The 21,894-nt window shown below is 54.0% G+C and overlaps 1 protein-coding gene and 1 pseudogene across 1 annotated transcript; both read right to left on the bottom strand.

Annotated features, from left to right (window-relative positions):
* Window positions 1-9,381: 9,381 nt before the first annotated feature.
* On the bottom strand, window positions 9,382-15,030 carry LOC118718584 (annotated as a pseudogene).
* On the bottom strand, window positions 13,123-21,215 carry TRIB1 (tribbles pseudokinase 1). Its single transcript, XM_036437267.2, has 3 exons — window positions 20,416-21,215; window positions 18,087-18,379; window positions 13,123-15,552 (listed from the first exon to the last, which is right to left on the bottom strand). Exons 1-3 carry the CDS (start codon window positions 20,782-20,784, stop codon window positions 15,087-15,089), a joined length of 1,128 nt encoding a protein of 375 aa, XP_036293160.1. The 5' UTR covers window positions 20,785-21,215; the 3' UTR covers window positions 13,123-15,086.
* Window positions 21,216-21,894: the final 679 nt, after the last annotated feature.

The raw sequence follows: 21,894 nt of genomic DNA, 5'->3' as shown, positions 1-21,894 counted from the left end.
TGAGTATAAAAGCTGGCTTTTTGTAGATGTCCCCCAAAGAGAGGCAATTTTCATTCATCTCAACGTGAACCCAGATCTCCTGGCTGGAAACTCAGGGCACTTTGCTAAGCACCGCCCTGCCCTCTCCGAGGGGTGGCTTGACATAAGCTTCGGGGAAAAGAGCCAGGGATTTAAGGATTAGGGTTGGTACAACGTGGCACAGGCTCTGGATAAACTGGGTTATCTCCGAGGGCCAGCCTGGGTGCGAGCAGGCTGTTTGCCATCACACAGGCAGACATGGGAGGGGAGAAGACACCACTCATTCATCGAAAGACTGGTGGTACCTGGGAAAGACCATCCTTGCTAAATCCCTCTTCCATCCGGGGCCCCGCTCGTTAGCATGCTCCCTTTATTGGCATCCGATACTGCTCCATCCTGTTTGATTGACAAGCTTCACGCAAACTGGAAAGAATGAAATCCCCTTGCAAGGCCTATGACCACTAACAGCTTTCATCCATGGTGTGTCTCTCCTCCCAATCTCAGCTCTTAGAGCAGCAGTCCTGTCTCGGCCATCTTTGCACCCAAGCATGGCTCCTGGAATTTAATAAGTGCATGAGAGAGGGGGGCCTTCCTGGTTGGACAGACCCTTGAAAACAGAACCACACGCCTCCCTTCTGATCCTAAGATTTTTCAGGAAGAACACTGAACCAGGAAGAGGCCAGGGATGCAACAGCCTCCTGGCTCCTTCGGGGCCAGTGTCGTTCTGTCGGAAAGAGTTATGAAGATCCAGACATGGCAGTGCTCTTGTTTGGGGGAGAGGGGCAGGGGGAGAAGGAAGTCAGGGGTTGTGTGATTTAGTGTTGGTTTCGATTTGGGGTTCAGGTCCTCTTGTCCCTTATCAGCATGGCAGTCTTGCGAGCACAACATGTCAGCCACACACATCTTCATCTAAACTAACTCAACTGAGGCCTTAAAAAGAAGTGCAGCTGAAACCGGTTTGGCTCAGTGGATAGAGCGTCAGCCTGTGGACTGAAAGGTCCCTGGTTCGATTCCAGTCAAGGATATGTACCTTGGTTGCAGGCACACCCCCAGTGGGAGGTGTGCAGGAGGCAGCTGATCGATGATTCTTTCTCATCGATGTTTCTAACTTTCTATCCCTCTCAATTCTTCTCTGTAAAAAAAAAATAAATAAATAAAAAATAAAATAAAATAAAAAAAAAAAAACAATAAAATAAAATAAAATAAAATAAAGAAGTACAAATCGGGTCTTCATGGTCTTCCTCCCCAAACTTGGTACCTCACCTCCAGACTTATCATGAGAAAAGCATCAAACAAGCCCCAATTAAGGAAGAGTAGACAAGCATGTCAACAGCAAGGTGTGCAGGCCGTGAGTTTGACATGCTCGGTCTACAAAATCCCTGACCAATCAGTACTCCTCAAAATTGCTAAGGTCATTTAAAAAAAAAAAAAAAAAAAAAAAAAAGTCTGAGAAGTTGTCACACCAAAAGAGGAGTTTAAGGAGATGATGCGCTTCCTGGATGGGACCCCGTAAAACCTTAGGAAATCTAAATAAAATATGGGCATCAGTCAATAATATACCGGTATTGGTTCCTTAATTGTTTGAAAAACACCATACTAATACATGACATTAGGAGTAGGGGAACGGGGCACAGAGTATAGAGTGAACCTCTCTAGACCATTTTGCAATATTCTGTAAATCGAAACTATTTTTTTAAATGGTTATTATTTTTTTTTAATTGCTGCAAAGCATTCTCCAGAATGTCAGTAACCCGTGCCCCCCATAGACCTGGTCATCAAAACTGTGACACATCGGAGATTTCACCTCTCTTGAGTTCTCCCCCAAAGCATCTTACATACCAGTTAAGTTTAAAAGCAGTTGCGGGGGGCCGGGAGAGAGAGAGTTTTGTTTCTGGGCTGCCCTCCATTTTATGATTCAAAAATAAAAATGACTCTAATATTTTTAGCTACAAACTAACAATTTGCTTATCCCAGGTGTCTAAACGTGACAATTTATTCATGTTAAAATATATATATTTTGATGTTATGTGTGCTAAGCATTGAGAAATATCCATGAGAAAAACAGATCTTCCGTCCCCTCCTCCTGGGCTCCCAGTCCCTCTAGGACGCAGGGTAGACAGCAGAGCCTGCAAGGGGAAGGCAGGGAGCAGGAGTGCCTCGGGGGCAGTGATGGGTCAGGAGCCTCAGGCAGGATGGCTTTCTGGGCCAGAGCGATGGTTGGCCGAGGTGTGATACAGCCTGTGGGATGTGGCTTCTCCCTGCCACTCGCTCCATCTGTCCTCGCCTGCCCAGGCTGCCTTCCCGGCCCACATCATCTGCCTAAATTCAGGTCTGATGACATCACTCCCCAACCCTAAACCCTCCGGAGCTCACAAGGCCCCTGGACAAAGGACAGACTTCTTGGCCTAGCGCAACCTCCCTTCTCAGTCTGACCCTCCACCCGGCTGCCCCCTCCCCCCCAAAACATATTACTCCGGGTTTGAGCCCTGGCTCCATTATCCATAATCAAGTTATTGGACCTCTCGGGCTCCCATGAAATACAGGAAATTATAACATCTACCTTTTAGGGCTATTGGAAGGACGAAATGAGCTAATATTTGCAGAGCGCGTCCAGGCGTGGCACATAAATGCTGGTTTGCCGCTATTCCCACCGCTGTTCTCTGCCTCCAGGATGTCCTTCCCCCAACCCATATCTGCAATTTGGGAGCCTCTGTCCTTCAAGACCAGGCTTTCCTGCCTCCTCCTCCACGTGCTACCCAGACCCCCTGGGGTCCATGGCGCTGTCTGCATCATCTCAGCATCATGGTTATTTCTGTTCCCCCCTCAAACTCCAGCTGTTAGACACTGTGGCTCCTTCTCTCTGTCTCCCAGCCCCCAGCCCCAGCAGAGCTCTTGGTATGGAGCATGGCAAATCCTTAGCGAACGCTCACAGTCCCTGGAGTCTGCCAGTCTTGAGTTCATGCACCGGCTCTGACACTTACTAGCTGTGCAACCTTGTGTAGGTTACTTAACCTCTCTGAGCCCCAATTTCCACATTAGCAATGAAGAAGCCCATCTCGCTCTTGCAGAGCTGCCGTGGGAATAAATCTGACAGAGTCTGGAGACCCCTGACCCAGTGCCTGGCACGGAGAGGCCCTCGGTGAAGGCTAGTTTCCCTCTCTCCTGTAAGACAGGAGAATTCTCGCCTCCCACAGCTTGAGAGTGAAAACCACGCGGGCAGGGATCGTGTCCAGAGCTTACGAATGGGCACATGTATGAGTTCATAGGAAATGATCACCAAGTATTTGAGCCACAACAGTGTTTATTTTTGAAACAAGCAGCTTCCTGTGGGGTCCCTCCTGGGTCCCGGGGCCAGGACAGTGGGGGTCAAACATCTAAGTTAGGGGTGTCGAACTCAATCAGAGAAGGGGCCAAAATCTAAAATCCAGCCTAAATCGCGGGCCGAATGGTTTACTGAACAGTCATAAACTGTCATTGTGATGGAAACGCAGCGGAGTGCAGTGATGACAGCGCGGTGCGGGCCACATTGCAAGGCCTGGCGGGACGGATTTGGCCCGCGGGCCTTGTGTTTGACACATGTGATCTAAGTGGTCCTGGGGAGGCGGGAAGACTGGAGTGCACTTTTATTTGTTGCTAACCTTCCCAGTGTTTCCCAAAGCGCGGTACGCGTACCCCCAGGGGTACGGGAAGAGTTTGGTGGGGGTACGCGTTGCACCGGAGTTCGGTGGGGATATGCACTGCACCGTGCTCAGCTGCGCCTAATTCTACGTTCTCATGAGTACGAGGGGTACTCAGTGTTACGAAAATTATAGAAGGGGTACACACAGGTCAGAAGTTTGGGAAACACTGCTAGGCAAAAGCTCGGCAACGTGCCTCCTTCTTAAAATGCGTTAAATTACACAGCCGCCACCGCTCCCTGTTTTCTCTCCTGTCTCCCCCCCCCCCCTCCCTGTGGGACATAGAGCAAGCTCCTGGGACCTGCCAGACAGGCAGGATCTCCCTCCTGGGGGCAGGAGGGAGAGAGGCAGCCATCTCTGTCCTGGTTCCAGCGCTATTTGACTCGCCCTGAAAGGCCATCCCCGCAGGCCGCATTCCGTGGCCCCGCGCCAGGCGGCTGTGTAACCCGCTCCGGCCACCCCGCGTTACCTAATGCTTTCCTAATCTGCACCTTACGCAAGGCCGGGCAAATCTCTGAGGAGGCCCGGAGAGACGCCCGCCAGGCCCTCCCGGCCGGCCTGCACCCGGCTTCCTGGGGGCCGGCTTCGTGGCGGAGGTCCTTGGCGTTCTTTCCCAGGGGGGCCACTTCTCCCCCGAGGCTTCCCCCCGCCTCTGCCATCACCACCGCTGGCCTGGAAATCCTCTTCTGCACAGTGCGTGGGCAAAGCCAGACACCTTCTGTCTTGTTCCCTCTAACACGGATCTTCGAACAAATGAGGCTAGAGCAGTGGATCGATTTTTAAAATAATAATAATAATAAAATAAAGCTTGATCCTCACTTCACGTCGTACATAAAAGTTCACTCGAAATCTCAAAATGGAGCACTGAAAATTAAAACCGAAATTTATTTTTTTTTTAATGAAAATTATAAAATGTCTAGAAGAAAATAAGTATAGCATGGCTACTCCTTACCCCATCTGTTTTCCTCACCGAGCTTAGCGGCCTGCCATTGCCCTGGACCTCTTGGCGAGAAGCCATTCGTTCAGTCACCCCTGCCGTCCAGCCAGCACCCTGAGCGCCCGCCCTGGGGCGTGGGCGAAGCCGAAGCCCTGAGAGCCAGGAACGTGCCCGGAGGCCCAGATAGCGGTGAGCGTGCCCGTCCCCTCCCAGCACCCCTCCTGGAACTGGGAGGGTCTCTCGGGGCCTCCCCTATGCTAAGAGCCACAGAAGCCAGGGAAGGAGCCCTGCCTGGGCCCTAACACCGGACACCAGCCCTTCCCACACCCCCTGAGACCTGGAGCCACGCACCTCACCCAAGGCCTCCATTCCCCATCTGTGGAACGACTGGCCACATGCTCCTCAGTGTTCGCACGAACAGAAATTCTTTAAGGACGGGGTTCAGCTTTCATGCCCCGGCCCCAGAGACCTGACTCTGAGCCCCGCCCAGGGCAATCTGGATCCAGACGCCAGACTTTGGATATTGATGATTTTCCAGCTATTTTTCAAGCTGCAAAAATCTTCCTCCAAATAAAATGTTCCCCAGAAAACCACATACATGGCATGTTCGTCAGTCAAAGAGGCTTGGGCAGGGGAAGGGAGCAGGACGATGCTGACCCCTCCTCAGGTGTTTCTCCCTCCACTTCCTCCATTCAGTGACACCAGGCACCCTGGGGCTCCTAGGAACACAGTTTGAGACTCACCATTCTGCAGGCTCCCCAAGTCAATCATTGCACAGCTCCCTGTGAGCGTCTGCCAGGTGCTAAGCATCACTTGGGGTACAGGGTACCCAACACTAAGCAGAACAGAGATGCCCCCGCCCTGACATCTCACATTTATGAACACAGCTTCCCTGTGCTCAGTGCTTACCATGCATCAGGCTTCCCACAGACCATCTCCTTTAATTCTCACCACAACCCTACGCTGACCACTGCCACCATTAGTCCCAAGATACAGAAGGGGAAACTGAGGTGCAGGGAGATGACCTCACTTGCCAAGGTCACACTCTTGGCAGTGGCAGAGCTGGGCCTTGGACCCAGAGAGGTCAGCTCTGGCCAAGGTGCTTCTCTGAGGTCCTGCGAGCCCAGGAGGTGCCCGGGAGCCCAGCGGACACCCAGGCCCGTCGCCTGCCCCTCCACGTGTGGGTTCAAACCCGTCCCTTCCGCGCTCGGGTCCAGTGAGGTTAAGACTCCGAGGCAGGTGACACGGGGTCCCTCGTGACTCCCAGCTGACGCAAGTGGCCTTCTCTACCTGCAGGGACGCCGAGAGGCTCACCCCGGGGAGTGGAAGAATGTTCTCTCTGGCCCGGGCCCCGGGTCTATTCTGGTCACCACTACGCAGCGCGGCCTGCTTTTGGGAGGATGACGGCGCCCAGCGGCCCTGCGGGCGTTCCCGGCCTGACAGGGTGACATTGATACGCCTGCAACCAGAACGTGGCACCAAATTAGGAAGCGGAGTGGGGAAGCAGCCAAGTGGATGCTGAGTAAGAGTGGAGAGCACACAGGCTGATACACTTCCGCCCAGGGGCGGGGAGGGAGCTCACGGTCATGTACACTCCGGCCACTCATTCTGCCCACGGGGAAACTGAGGGCCAGAGGGGGGAGGTGGCTGATCTGGATCCTCTCTCCTGCTGCTGCCTGGGAGGTACCCAGAAAGGTGCAGGGATGATAGGCAAGAAGACCCAAATCTTAGTAAAGCCCCTCCCTTCACTAAGCTTTGTGGCCTTGAGCCTGTCACCTCTGAGGCTGTTTTCCCCATCTGTACAATGGGGTTAACCCTCAGAGGTGCTGTGAGGATTCCAAGGTACAATTCACCCAACAGGCCCCAGCTGCTCAACACTAATTCCTCGCCACTCCCCTGTCCTGGCTGTAAGCAATACTCCTGTGCTCAGGAATTAGCTCTCCCTCACTGAGACCCACAGGCCTCTAACTGGGCTCTTTGCTTGTGGCTGAAGGACCAGCAGTGTCGAATCACCCAGAAGACGATTAGAAATGCAGACTGTCAGGCCCCAGCGCCCACCCTGATGAATAGAATTTGCATCTCCACAAGAGCCCTCCCCCCACACACGTGTGAGACACACTGTTTAGCGATTTTTTTGTGATGGACTGGCATTGCTTTTGGCCTCGGTTATGGGCAGCCCACATTTGCAGAGCATTTTGTAGACGGCAGGCGCTGGGATTGTTTCGCAGGTGTAATCGGATTTAAATTGCACAGTCTCAGGAGCTGGGAGTCCGTACCAACCCATTTCACAGAGAAGGCGACTGAGGCTGAGGGTGCTTAGGTGCCTCGGCGCTAAGGACTGGAGCCATTGGCCTTCAGACGCTGGCCTTGGCGACTCCAGGCTCCTCACCAGGTCACCTGCTGGTTGGGACTCAGCTGTCTCTACCTCAGCAGAAACTGTGTGTTCCTTGTTCAAAGCCCTGCCCTCCTTGTGGGGTTCCAGGGAGGCCTGTGCTTTGGGAACTGAGGTGGTATCTGTGACATGCGACTTCAAGTGCCCTGTCCCCCTAGGGCAGTGGTCGGCAAACTCATTAGTCCACAGAGCCAAATAGCAACAGTACAACGATTGAAGTTTTTTTGGAGAGTCACATTTTTTAAACTTAAATGTCTTCTAATGCCACTTCTTCAAAATAGACTCGCCCAGGCCATGGTATTTTGTGGAAGAGCCACACTCAAGGGGCCCAAGAGCCGCATGTGGCTCGCGAGCCGCGGTTTTGCCGACCGCGGTTTGCCGAGACGTTGGAGGAGGCAGCCAGCTGGAGGAGGTCTGAGAAGCCAGGCCGCTGGATGCTCCCCTGAACTGGCTAAGATCAAGGTCAGCAGCCCCTACGCCCACCACAGCCCCACAGAGCGGGCGAGGGGAGGCTCACCTCCCTGAGCAGCCGCTCCCGCCACTCACTGGCCCTACCCCGAACAGCCAGCTCCCAGCCTCAGCGAGCTTGTGGGCAGGAAAGGGAGACCCCGGGGGAGACAAAAGGGGGGGGGGGGGCTGTGTGAATGAGGACAGGCGCCCTCATCCCCACTGCCACCCCAGGCCAGGCCTTCGAGTGTTTTCCCACCGATCCCGCCCACAGCCCCGCTTCTCTGCCAATCACCACAGCCCTCCAGGAGGCAGCCCTGCAGCCCTTCTCACGACAGGTACCCATTTCATGGATGAGGTCATCAGGGGTCAGATTTGCAGTTTACCTAAGGTCACAGAGCAAATAAGGAGCTAGACTGGGCTCCCCGCCCCGGTTGGTCTGACTTCACAGCCTGGGTTCTTTCCACTCAGGGATTTGCCTGAATTTTGAGCAGGCGCCATGGCACCCCGGGCTGGGCCCTGGGCAACCCTTCACGCAACCCTCACAGCAGCAGCCTCCCGCTCCCCTGACCATTGCCCGGAGGAGGTTCGTCCTGTGACTTGTCTGGGCCCCACGGCTGGTTTGCTCCAGAGCTGGGATTTGAGACCAGGCCTCCCTAACCCCGAGGTCCAAGCTCTCTCCTCTTTGCTGCCAGCCCTGCAAAGTGTCAAACACCACGGGTGTCCCCTCAGGAGAAGTCAGGGTACAACACGACAGGACTGCCGTTGTGGAGGTAAAATATCAAAGGGGAATGAATGCCTGCGGACGCGGGGCTGCAGACTGCTCGCATGTTAAGAGCATGCTCTTAAAGCGAGACTGCCCATCTTCAGATCCTGTTGATTAGCTGTGTGACCTGAGCAAGGGTGCTCATGTGCTCACCGGTAACATGGGACACACAAGAATATCTTCCTACAGACAGACCTGGGGGAAGGAAGAGACGGCGCTTGAGACATGCTAGCGTCTTGTTGGGCAATTACTAAATACTCAGCACCTGAGGGTTCCCATCGTCGTTGTTATTCTAATTATTTATCTCCTGGGCCCCTAGGCACGGGCCGCCCAGCAGTGTGTCCCGGACGTGCTGTGTGCTGGGGTGAAACTCCAGTTGTGAAATGTCATCCACGGATCCCCATCCCCCGGTGACGACGTGAGGAAGGCGCTGGTGTCGGGCCCACGGGAAAGCCAAGGCTGTGCTTGCCCCTCTCTCCCGTGTGGCTCCCCGTCCACCACACGGGATGCGTGGCTTACCTGCTTCCCAGCCACGGAGCGGCAGCCCAATAGGCAAAGGCGAGGAGCCCTCCTGGAGACCCCCGGAGCGGACGAGGTGGGTCCTCACCTCCCAGGGACCGGACAGCCTCTTCCTGACATGGAACCCGGATCAGAAGTCTGTGCGGAGCGCACCTGAGCTCCGCCCTCCCCCCCCCCCCCACGCCTTCCTCTGCAAACCGAGGCCACGCCTCCTCCATGGAATCAGACAGAGCGATCAGATAAATGGTAGTCGTATTAAAAAACAACTCTGGGGGGCCCCAGCGGCTTGGCTCAGTAGATAGAGCGATGGCCTGTGTACTGAAGGGTCGCAGGTTCAATTCTAGTCAAGGGCACATGCCTGGGTTGTGGCTCGATCCCCAGTGTGGGGTGTGCAGGAGCAGCTGATCAATAATTCTCTCTCATCGATGTTTCTATCTCTCTTTCTCTCCTTTTCCCTTCCTCTCTCTGAAATCAATAAACATATATTTAAAAATATATGAACAACAACTATTGTGGATAAATAAAATGGACTATCAAAATAAAACAATATATCCACGAAAGATTAATTAAAAACAACTGGGGGCGGGGAGAAAATATTACTCAAAAAAAAAAACAATAAAAATGGTCATTGCATAGCAGCTGGCTCCCCCGCCCCCACCACATGCCATGCCTTCATTAAAGTAGACTCAGTTGTTATGAGCTGCCCAGGTGAAGCAAGCAGAAGGGGCCAAGACCTAGCCAGACAGAAGGAGTGCCCAGTCTCACTGGCACATTCTCAGGCAGCCCGGGTTTCTGGTGGAGTCGTTCAGCTCAGCAACGTAATTGCTCGCTGAGCCCAGTGCCCACAGACAGACGTGCAAGGAGAAGAGTGTCTGTGGCGATGGTGGGATACAAGCTTCAGCAGATGCAAGCACCAAGTCCAATCAGAGCCCCAGACACATCACACCTACACGAACGAACAGTAAAAGGCACTGGCAATGCCAAAGAGGGGTCCAAAGCAGATCAATCCACTACTGGGGTTTCCAGGATCAACCAACCCCTCATGAGCTGCTCACTTAGTGGGAAACTCGTGCATCTGTGACCACATCAAAGGAGTGTGTCCTTTCTGGGTTATTCCCACACACCTTTGGAATATAATGATACACTCTGCCCCAATCCCACTGTGCCCTTCTACCAAAAAAGTGCGTCATTGTAGTCTCTTCCTCTGCCTCGTCCCAGCAAAGTCATTCCAGATACTTTTCCTTCAAAGCACTGGGATTTCCTTGGACTGGACTTTGATATTCAGAGCAGAAATCTCTGCCCACTGAGGCTGCTATGTAGAAGGTGGAAATGACGCTAAGCATACAGGCATTACAAAAGCTGTAGCAAGCCCTGGCCAGGTAGCTCTATGGCTTGCAGTGTTTCCCAAAGTGTGGTACGGGTACCCCCAGGGGCACAGGAAGAGTTTGGTGGGGATATGCACTGCTCTGTGCTTAGCTGCGCCTAATTCTATGTTCTCATGAGTATGAGGGGTACTCAGTGTTATGAAAATTATAGAAGGGGTACACATATGTCAAAAGTTTGGGAAACACTGGTTTAGAGCTCTCTCTCTCTCTCTCTCTCTCTCTCTCTCTCTCTCTCTCTCTTAAATTTAAAAATAAGAATTAAAAATGTGTAGCAAAACAGCTATCCAGACTGCTCGCCCATCCTCCTGCTCTGCCCTCCAATCATCCATTTCACCAGGAGATTTGGTCAGTGCTGTGCAGAGAGAGAAACAACATTGGGCAAGGAGTCCAAAGACCCAAGTTCACGGCCCAGTTCTGAGCTGTTTATTCCTGAGTGGCTACTGAAAAACACTTGAGCCTCCATTCTCTCATCTATAAAATGGAGCAGGTAATATTGGGCTTGCCTGTTTCACTCGACTGTTGGGAGGGTGTGTGTGTGTTGTGTGTGTGTGGGGGGGGGGGGGGGGCTTCTAGAAAATACACCATGAATAAAAGGATGAGAAGTTACTTGCATAGTTTACTCTGGTGGTGAATGCGTGGAGGCCACAGGAGAAAATAAAAGGGACCAGCTTTGTAGCCAGCCCTCAGGATCTTCTAAATGTAAGTGGTTGCGATTGCCCCAGATTTGTTCCAATCTTCGAAGAGATTAAATTTATGGATTTGTGGCATCACACGTCATACCAGCCAATCCTGACCCATATTTCCCTCCATTAGGTGCATGTAACAACAGTACAAAGAGGTGTTGTAACCTTAATTGCTTGCGAAGTGTTTTGAAATCCTTAGATGAAAAAGCTCGGTGAAGTCCAAAGTATTAGCCCTATTAGCCAGCCGTGTGCCCAAGGAGCCATGCTGAGCCTCCTCTAGGCTCCTCGGAGCAGGGACACCTGTAATGTATGTTTTGGGATGGCGGCCTGCCCCACCCACTTTTGGGGTTTAAGGATCCTGTGCATGGGATGGCCCCAGACCAGTGATTTTCATCAGGTGTGCCATGGCACATTGGTGTGTCGTAAGAATTTTGAAAACATGACTAATTTTGAAAACATGACTAATTTTTAAATACCTGACTATTTTGTCAGGGGCACTGGCCTCTTTTCCCTTAGATTGCCAAATAAAATAATGACAACAGCCAGCACCATAGCCGTCTGATGTGGATGAATCAAAATTTATGCCTATTTTCTTTTTTTTTGGTCAGATCAGCAAAAAATATATTTGGGGGTGTGCCACTGGATTTTAATAATTAGTTTACGTACCAGGAGATGAAAAAGGTTGAAAATTGCTGCCCTAGACCTGTGGTCAGCAAACTGTGGCTCACGAGCCACATGTGGCTCTTTGGCCCCTTGAGTGTGGCTCTTCCACAAAATACCACAGCCTGGGCGAGTCTGTTTTGAAGAAGTGGCATTAGAAGAAGTTTAAGTTTAAAAAATGTGGCTCTCAAAAGAAATTTCAATCGTTGTACTGTTGCTATTTGGCTCTGTTGACTAATGAGTTTGCCAGCCACTGCCCTAGGCCAACCCTAGCTTCTTCATTTCTAAGCATACGCAGGCCTTTGGCCTTCCCGTTATCCTGATGTGCCTTTTCCACTTCTTTCCTTACGATCCTGAGTCATGAGGCCTGAGTGGCACTGACTTCGGTGTCATAGGTCTGCTTTCCTGGTGACCTCAGCCTGAGTCCTCCAAAAAGGGGAGTGTGTCATCGGTAACTTCCCTCAGCCTCTCCTGTTGAGCCCAGAGTAGATGGCTTAGCCCCTATTCCAATTTTCACAGTTAAAACTTGAGAGAAAATTCTGTGCCACGGTGGACATCTTGGGAGTGGGTGTCAGGCAGCCACTAGAAGGGGCAGAAGGGCACTGTTTTGTTTTCTTTTTAAAAATTTTATTTTTATTTTTTGTTAATCCTCACCCAAGGATATTTTTCCATGGATTTCTTAGAGAATGGAAGGAAGGGGAGAGACAGAGAGAAACATTGATGTGAGAGACACATCGATTGGTTGCCTCCTGCATGCATCCTGACCCAGGCCAGGGATTGAGCATGCAACTGCGGTACCCATGCCCTTGACCAAAACCAAACCGGGGAGCTCTTCAGTCCTCAAGCTGATTCTGTTTTGACCTGGCTGCTCATTATGCCAGTGTGTTCCATTTGTTAAAACTCAGAACTATACACTTGTATATACATTTTTCCTAAGTATTTGTTACTTTATAATATAAAGTGTTTTCTAAAATCTCTCTAGATGCTAATGGACTTCAGAACAGATTCTGAGGTAATAGTAAAGCTATAAGCCTAATGAAGACAAAATTGTTTCTTTCTCTACTTTTGTGATTCAGTTTTTTAATTCCATGTTTATAGGAAGAAAGGAAATGCCTCAATTAGCCATTTAAATGAAGTCTAGTGGGTGGGAAGAGGGCACTTCTCTACAGGAAGCCTTGGGAAGCCTTCAGGGATATGGGTGGACATCTGACATTGCAGCGAAGTCCTGTGGGATGCATATCTACATTTTTCTGAGACGTGTCCATAGCCCTCACCAAATTACCCAGAGTCTCTGACCTCAAAAAAGACCAAGGGATCCTTACAGCTCAAGGCTTATTTATGTTTGTACTTCTTTCTAAATCCAACCCATACCCCTTGCCAGCCTGATTCCACCCAATGGGCTTCACCCATTAAATGAATTTGCCCACTTCAGCGGAAAAAGTGAATGGGTCCAGCCAAAAGTCGTATGGAATAATCCTATCTAATCATCATCTGTTTATTTGTTTCCCCCAAGAGACCCTAAGCCTGGAGGCCAGATATTGCATTCCCACCCCCCACCCCCACCCCGCCACCCCCCACCTCGGCACGATACTGTACCAGGCAGAGGCAGGCCGAACTCAAAAGACATTCACAGCGCCGACTTACGAAACCAGATTTATTAAAATGTCTCTACAAGTCAAAAACAGCCATCTCACTGTTCACATATATACACATGTACAGGAAGGGTCTAGTGTTTCTAGCTTTCCGGGCAGAAGCCCCAGCCAGCCCCGGCCGGAGTCCTCCGCCGGGTAATGTATCACAGATACAACAGTCCAGCAACCACGAGAGCATTAGTGCGACAGAGGCCTCTGTCCTCCCTCTTCTCCGAGTCCCATGATTCTGCCAAGGTAATATTGCCAATAATCATTCACATTTCACGTGGTTTTAGACACGCAGGTTATTCGGACAGACACAGACAACAAAACAAGCCTTAGCGCCAAAACAACAACAACAAAAACACCGAACGTATGTATAAAAGGTAAAATATATGTACAAAGTACACAGTACGTGAGGTATACACGGCATTCTTAACAATGCATGTTAGTAGTTTGCCTAGGCGTAGCCCTTGAAGATGACTGCCTGTTTTTGTGCCATTTCTCAAAAGATACAGTATGTTTGGTTTACCCGTTTAACCACCTAATTTCAATACCAAGTCACTGACTGGTATTTCATCTGTACTTGTGTTTTAATGCAAGTCGAAGCTTCTCTGTTAAGCTCTAGGGAGTGAGTTTCCATCTCTGGAAGCATTCAGACAGAGATGTGGATTCCCGGTTGTAAAGAAGCTGAAGGAGGGATTTCTGCATTGGGAGGTGGCAGGAGGAGAAAAAGCAGTAGGACCAGATGACTTTGAAAGTCCCTCCCGACTTTAAAGATTTGGGGTTTGCTATTTCCTCCAGATGCTGAGTATACAAATGTATTCATGAGCCACACCACATTTGAAATATCAACCACCCATCATGCAAAACTGCAGACACACACAATGCCAAGGGCAGACCATATCCATGGAGGGGGAGAGGGTTGGTGAAAGTGTAATTCTGGGCCTTGGCCTGAGAACCATCCAAAATTCACTTTCTCTGAAGTTTTAACGTTTGCTCTTGGGAGAGAGGAGTGGAGAGACTCTGTATCTTACTCCTCTGAGACAAAACACTCCACCCTGAGATGGTGTCGGGGCGGGGGAAAAGTAAAAGATAAATGCAAACATATATTTGAGAGGAACCAAAAAAATCTAACGGTTTTCGAGTGCTCACATCACTTAAAACCATCTGCAGAGTCTCCGAGCTCAGAGCTCTGGAGGAGCCGGATCGAATCGCTCCTGGCACTTCTCCACCGTTAGCTGGTGCTTTCAGAGCAAGCGTGTCAAACTCATGGCAGGTGGGCCACGTGTCTAAAATGCTTGCTTTAGAGTGAAGTGGGAGATGAGTCAAGGTCAGAAAGAAGGCATGAGTGCAAATGAGATCTTGGCAGGAAACAGAGGAGAGTCTGGGTTCACGGTGCAGGCAGGCTCCTGTGCCCCCAGAGCGGAGCAGTCATTGCTAAATGTGTGTGAAGGAAGGGTGCGTGTTAAACAACTCCCCCCACCCCCAAAAACAAACAAACAAACAAAAAAACTCCAATCAGAGAAGCTGAGATAGCGAAAAGTCTAGCTACCGAAGTCAAGTTCAAAGATGGCAGGTGTATTGGCCCAAATTACTTGTTAAAATGGGTTACTGCCCCAAATGCCACTGTGCGATCCGCTTCCTCTCCCTTATGTTCATGTCACTGGGGTACATCGCTGTAGGACGTATACTCTTCGCCACCGGTAACAGAGGCAGACCCCCGATCTGATCTGACCCGGGGGCAGTCGGCGAGGGCTCACTTAGCCGAAAGGGACACGGCTCTGCAGGGCAGCCAGTCGGCATGCACGCTGCTCGCACCCACCCGGTCACTCCGCATGGCAGGCCGGGGGGGCGACTGTCTCTGCGCCGCCGAGGGCCTGGCCGGCACCGTGCCGCCAAGGGGCCTGTCCATCCTTGGAAATGGAAATGCCATGTGTGAGAATTCTGAGGTTTCTGAGGTTCCGGGGATCAGCAGAAGAAGGAACTCACGTCGCCGTCCTCCTGGTACTCCGGGACAATCTGGTCTGCAGTTCCCGTTTCTGAGTCCACGTACCCGGGCTCCAGGACAGCCTGGAACCAGGGGTGGAGCAAGATCTCCGGGGCGGTGAGCCTCTCCGAGGGCTCCCGCCGCAGGAGGCTGCGGATGAGGCACCTGGCTTTGGGGGAGATGTGGTCGGGAATGCAGAACTGTCCGCGGCGGATTTTGGAGAAGAGGGCGCTGGGGTCTGAGTCATGGAAGGGGTACCGTCCCACCAAGAGGGTGTAGAGCATCACCCCGAGGCTCCACACGTCCGCCGCCTTGCCGGAGTAGGTCCCCGTGGTGTTCAGGATCTCGGGGCTCACGTAGGCCGGGCAGCCGTGCTTGTCTGACAGAGCGTCGTCCTCCCCCTTGATTATGTGCGTATCTTCCAGGCTCTCCAGTCTGAGCTGGGTTCTGCAGGAGAAGGAACAAGGTCATTACTTCCCGGTAGGTGTTTATGCAAAGCAAAGCCCTCCCCACAAACAGCACCCGCAGGCACTCCTCGCCGAGGCCCAAGGAATGCCCTCTACCCTTCCATGCCGTGAGCAGCGTCCTGCCATCACCAGGTCGAGGGATCACAAACCGATGCAAATTGCAACAGACGTTTGCAAAGTATGGAGAGCGCGCCCAGGCTGGAGCGTGTGATGCAAAGCCCCAAATAGCATTGGTTACGCCGGTGCTAAGGAGCTATCTCCTCACGGGGCTTGCACAACGCACAGAGTGCACGCGGCAGGAGTGGGAGCTGGTCTCCAGGGAATGCTGACATTTCCTACAAAAGCTGGCGGAGAAGAGCAGTAGATGCTGTGCTTCGAGGAGGGCCCCCGCATCCTACACGCTGGCCCCGCCCTTATCACACCACCGACGGCAAGAGCTCCCCGACCCGCACTTTGCATTATGGGACACAGAGCCCAGAGTCACTACTGGTGCCCATGGGTTGTCAACACTCCTGCTCACACTGATAGGCACACACAGGGGGGACCGGTCACGTGCTGAGGAAGGTGCAAGGGAGGCCCGTGACATGTACGGAGGTGTTTGATTGCAAAGAGCGCTCAGCCTGGACAGAGAGGCCATATGAGCAAACAGAAGCAGCTGGGTGCAGGGGCCCGAAAACACCCACCCACGTGGTACAGCAACACCTGAGCATACGGGCTCTGCATGGGGCTGACCTGATCAGGTAACAACTAACATCTGAGAATCTTTAGTTCAAGGCTCGCTCCTCTGTGAAGCTGCAGGGGACTCTTTATTTAGATCCAGACACCCGGGTCTCTCAGACACCCGGAGGAACCTCTGCTCTCTGGTGGCAGCCTGTGCCCCTCTCTCTGCTTCTCGGAAACAGCCGTTGCAGTTAAGTCACTTGTTGTGAAGTTAGATGCAAGCATTTGGTACTGGCTAATGGGTCAATTCCTTTTCCTCTCAGAGGTCTGGTTGGATTTTTTTTTTTTTTTTTTTTTTCTAATCTTCCTGTTCCCTGGAGTGTAGTATGCGTGTGCTAACTCCGGTGTGTCCTCAGCCTGACCTCCCCGTCGTTATGTAAAATACCCATTGGTTCTGTAAACGGAAAATATGACTCAACCCGCACTGTCTGCCCCTGATTGGCTGCTTTTGCTCTAAAACCCTGCACCTGTGCTGGTTACATGCTAGCGTCAGCCTGCCATTGCTTAACCCCCGGGTTGCCAAACTCCATGCACATGACATTCGCCTGTGCAATGCGGATTTCAAAAGCTGGTAAAGAGGTGTGAAAGGCATGTTTCAGAAAATACATCACCATGTCAAAGGAGCATGTGCCAGGAATTGGAAACTTCTCCATTGCAAACACTTTGCCTCTCTTTGCTAATCGGTATGTTCCAATAATTCTTGCAAGGTCAGACAGACACAAAGCCATGCTTTCTGGTAACTCAACCCACTATCTTTTCTCTTTCTTTCTTTCTTTCTTTCTTTTATTTTTTATTTATTAAATGTATTAGTGTGACACTGGTCAACCTGAACATAAGGTTTCAGGGGTGGGTTTCCATAAGATCTGTACATTGCACCATATGCTCACCCGGTACTTTTCATAGGGTTTGGAGCTCAGGGTGAAAAAGCACAGCTGGGATCAGCCTTACCTGAATAGCTACCACCAAATAAAGCACAACCACCTCCACAATTCTACAACCACACTGCTTTTCATCTCTCCACAGGGGATGTGGCTCACTTCTTAAAATCAGGTAAGCTTTATCTCCTGTGGCTTCCTGAATGCTCTGGTCTGAAACCTCAATTCTGAATCTTAAAGGTCTCATTATTCTCTTATCAAGTCCATCTTGTCCTCTATGAGGTAAGCCATGATCTATATTTAGCACCAATTCCAGCCAACTTCCATTTATTATTCAGCGTGCTTATTTTCTAAAGACATAACCCAATGAAAGAGATGTCCGAAAAGTCACCAGAGAATATAAAGTGACTTTAGGGGCCACGCCTGAGTGAGATGAGACAGGAGTGCTGTGTGGAGGGCAGAATTTTGCAAATGCGACAGCCTCGTTGGCTCCTGATACCTTCCAGGTATAAAGAAAAAGAAAAAGAAAAGAAAGAAAAGAAAACCCACTCAGTGAAAACAAAGATTTGAGAACTTCCTCTGGGAGTCAAGGTTGTGAAGGGCAGGTTGACATTTACCCCCAGAAGAACTGACCTTTCTCACAACAATGGAGAATAAGCCTGATCCTGGGGCGAAGTGGCCAGGGCTCCCTGCATCACATGACATCCCACAAGAGCACCCAGGCGTCCCCAAGCCCCGTCCACAAGGGTGCAGAACCAGCCAGCCTCGGCCAGGGCTCCTCCGGAGAGCACTCTGGAAACTGACCGGGACAACTGAGCCTCCGGCACGGCTCTGAGCCAACGCACCGCACCTAACGGCTCAGCCTGCACCTCCGCTTTGGTCCCAAAAGGCCACGGGAGGGGCCGCGGAGGCTGCTCACCTCTCCTCCGTGGAGAAGACGAACTTCCTAAGCTTCAGGTCCCCCAGCACGATGGCCGACTGGTGGCAGTGGGCGACGGCAGAGACGATCTGCTTGAAGAGCCGGGAAGCCTCCTCCTCCCGCAGCCTCTTCCGGCTGCGCACGTAGGAGTGCATGTCCCCAAAGTCCCTCTCAAAGAAGACGTAGGCCCAGGTCTCCCCGAGGATCACCTCCACGATGCCGGTGATGTTTCTGTGCGACGGCAGCTGGATGTAAGGCCTGATTTTGTCCTGGTAGTGTTTTAGGGGAAACACCTGCAGAGAGAAGTGGACCCACTTAGGAGGAGGGGAGGAAAAAAAAAAAAAAAAAAAAAGCAGAGGCCACCTCCAAAATCCCAGGCTGGGCTGCCGTTCTCCATCTAGCTTTGGGCTTTGGTGGACAAGAGGGTCCCGTTCATTTGTCCCCCTGATCTCTGCTGCCCCACCTCAGGCAACCCCGGCTACTCCTAACACCCCAACCCAGCAACACCCAGGGCTCTGGGCTAGCCAGTAGCCAACAGGTTGCCATGTGGAAGGTTTGGAAGAAAAGTTTTCTATGTCAGTTCCTGCCTTCCATGAGCCCGTCCGCTCCGGAGCAGAGCCCCCAAGTCCCAGCCCCCGGGGTCCTTCCTCGTTGGCAGGCAGTGCTGCACCAAGTGCCCCCGGGGGTGTCGGGGTGCTGCCTGCAGGCCCCGGAAATGCACGGCCTCCTGTGGGCCCGAGAGCTCAGCCCAGAGAGAGCATGGCCAGGGGAAGCAGCATGGGAGCGCAGGCAGAGCGGCCATCAGTCAGAAGGAACGGATGACTCGGAGAGAGAAGACTGACAGCGCAGCCTTAAGCAACCCGCCTGCACTCCAGACTGGCTCGAGCATGAGCAGCCTGGAGTGGAAATGCTCGCGGGCGGGACATGGGATCCTCTCCACAGTTGGCTTCATTTGTTTGTTTACCCCTCCCTCCCCCCCCCCCCACCTCCCCACTCCCACCTCCACCTGCACCCAGGAAATGAGTAGCATCTCCACCAGAACGTTGGCCGGGCTCAGTAAGAGCCTTTTGTTTGGCTCAGTTACTCACACCCTAGGACTCAACTGGAAACGGTGACACACGGGTTGGTTGTCACCATCTGGATTCAGCTATTATCTGCTCAGAGGAACTGGAAGGGGTTGCACAATGGCTAGGCTCACCCCGCCTCTGAGGCCTGGCTGCTCTGGCACCGGCTAGGAAAACCTCTCTGCTGCCCCCTGCCTCCCCCCTCCGCCGCACCCCACCCATGGGCGCACACAGACTCTTCCCCAAACAGCCCCTAGCCCCCAGCCCCCCAAAAGAGAAGACACCCCTCCCCCGGTTTAACTGGGCTTGACCGTGGAATTTCACTCGGGTCGGACAGTAGGTGGCAGCAGCGAACCCAGGAAGGGGTGGGTCAGGTGAGCTGCTGCGGAAAAGCAAAGAGCGACTTTAACTGGGGTGACCCCATCCTGGGGTGAAAAGGAGGACCCAGAGGGTCCTCAGGATGTCTGAGACCGGGGTGCGAGCTTCGCCAGGGACGGCCTGTGGGAGTGGTCTGCGTCTCTGGGCGCTGGAGGACCCCGTTTCTAGGAGTGGTACCTCCTCCTGGGTGGATCCCTTATGTTCAGGAAAAAGAAAAAGAAACGGGAGGAAAAAAAAAGCCTGGCCGGCAAATATAAAGACATGAATGGAAGGGAGCCTTCCTAGCCGGTGTGGGCTTTCCACTATTTCTACTCCGGGCAGACTCCCCCGCCCTGGCTGGGAGACACTCCGGCTGCTCTCCGGGGAGAAAACGGGGTTCTTGTCCCCCCGCGGGGTCCAGCCGGGTTCTCCGAGCCCGGAGCCCGCGGACAGCTGAGCCCGGAGCCTGGAAACCCGGGCTCCGAGGAGGCACCGGAGCAGGGCGTCCTTCCAGGACGAGGGGCGGGGGGAGCGCGAATGAGAGAAGGGGAATGGCATGGCCCTGGAATCCATTGCAATTCCATAACTTATATGGAACGCCACGCGCTGCACGGGGAGCTAAGGAAAAACTGGAGAAATAAAGCGTATTGGATACTGCACTTCCTCTGGGATCCCCGAAGCCCCATTGTATGAGCCTATCGGAAACCCCTCAGCCCCCCAAACAGTGCACCTGGTCCAACGCTCCCTTCCTTGCCTGGCTCAAGTGGCTCATCTGCCTGACCCCAAACTCAAGCGTCGATAGCAACTTCGAGCCCCCAGGAGCCGGCAGGCGGGACCCCGAGCACCATCGCCCGCCACCGAGGCCCCCAGACCCGCCAGCCCCTACCCTCCGACCCCCGGGCGCCTACCTTGCAGCGCAGCTCGCGGCCCGTGTGGATGCACAGCGCCCGGGACACATGCTCGCGCTCGGCCAGGGGCAGCAGCAGGTAGTCGGCGATGCGGCTGGGCCCCGGCGCGCTCCCCGAGCCGTCGGAGCCAGAGCTGGGCGCGGCGGGAGGAGGCTGCGGGCTGCAGGGGGAGCCGGGGGGGCTGAGGTAGTCCGGGGGGCTGGAGCACTCGGAGAGGCGCGGACACTTGGCCGCCACGGCCGCCGCGTCGTCCGCGTCCAGCAGGCGCTTGGCCGGGGCGCCCCGGGCGGCCGGCGGCAGCAGCAGGGTCCCCGGGCCGCGGGGCTGCGAGGCGCCGCTCATGGCAGAGCGCACGGGACCGACCCGCATCCCGGGACGGGGCGGCCCCGGCTTTGTACGTCCTGGGCTCCGCGCGGGAAGGCGCTGCGACTGATTCCAGCCCGCGAGGGGGGAGTTTCAGACGGAGCCGGGCTCGGCCCCCAACAGGGAGCAAAGCGAGAGCCGCTCCCGGGAGGCGCTCCGGCTGCACGAGGGGACCACACGGGCCACGCGTCCGGGGATCGGAGGCCGGCTCGGGTCCCCAGATCCTCGCGGGGCTCCGGCTCGGGGCGCCTCGCTGGGGTTTGGCCGCCGCTATTGTTTGTCGAGGCTGCGGATGGTCTCGGTGGCCGGCGTCTTCGAGGTTTTCGAGCCGCGAGGTGGGAGTCCGCAGGTTCGGCAGAAGGCGGGTCAGATGCACTTCCCGGCGCTGGAAGTCCGGGGCGAGAGCCGCATCCACTTCTCCGCGGCGCCCGGGAGGCTGCGCGCCCGGAGCTCCGGGCGGGTGTGTGCGCGGGCGAGCCGCGCTCGGAGAGAGTGACTGAGCGAGCGTGTGCGCCGCGGCGATCCCGGCCGGCGCCCTCCTCCTCCTTCTCCTTTTCCTCCACCTCCTCCGCCTCCCGGTGACTCACGCTGTATACACACACACACACACACACACACACACACACTCACACACACTCACTCACAGGCCGGGCTGTGTAAACAGTTGGGAAGCCGGTTGTGCAATGAGGTGGCTGCGACGACTCCGGCCTCGCCGCCAGCGAGCAATCACCAGAGCGGAGGGGGGGAGAGCGGAGGTGGAGCTGGGTCCGCGGGGGCGCTGGGGGTGGCCCGGGCGCCGGGGATGATGCTCTGGGCAGCGCGCGCTCCGGCGCAGGTGGCGCGTCCCGAGCCGCTGGGGCGCGCGTACACTCCCCCGCCCCCCCCCCCCCCCGCTCCCGGGGCTGGGCAGCAGGCGGCGCGCGCCCCCGGGCAGGCCCGGAGCTCCCGGCTGCCGCAGCCGGAGGAGGGGGCGGAGGGAAAGTTCCCGTGACGTCAGGGCCCCGGGGAGGTGGGCGGGGGGCGGGGCCGCGGGCGGCGAGGCGGCCTGCGATTGGCGCGCGCGGCCATTCACACCCAGCACAATGGTCCGCGGGCGCGCGCGCCGCCCGGCTCCGC

Source organism: Pipistrellus kuhlii, unplaced genomic scaffold (assembly GCF_014108245.1).
Source record: "Pipistrellus kuhlii isolate mPipKuh1 unplaced genomic scaffold, mPipKuh1.p scaffold_m20_p_14, whole genome shotgun sequence".
Classification (NCBI taxonomy): Eukaryota; Metazoa; Chordata; class Mammalia; order Chiroptera; family Vespertilionidae; genus Pipistrellus; species Pipistrellus kuhlii.
Note: the sequence above shows the minus strand (reverse complement) of the source record. Positions and strands in the feature narration are given on the sequence as shown.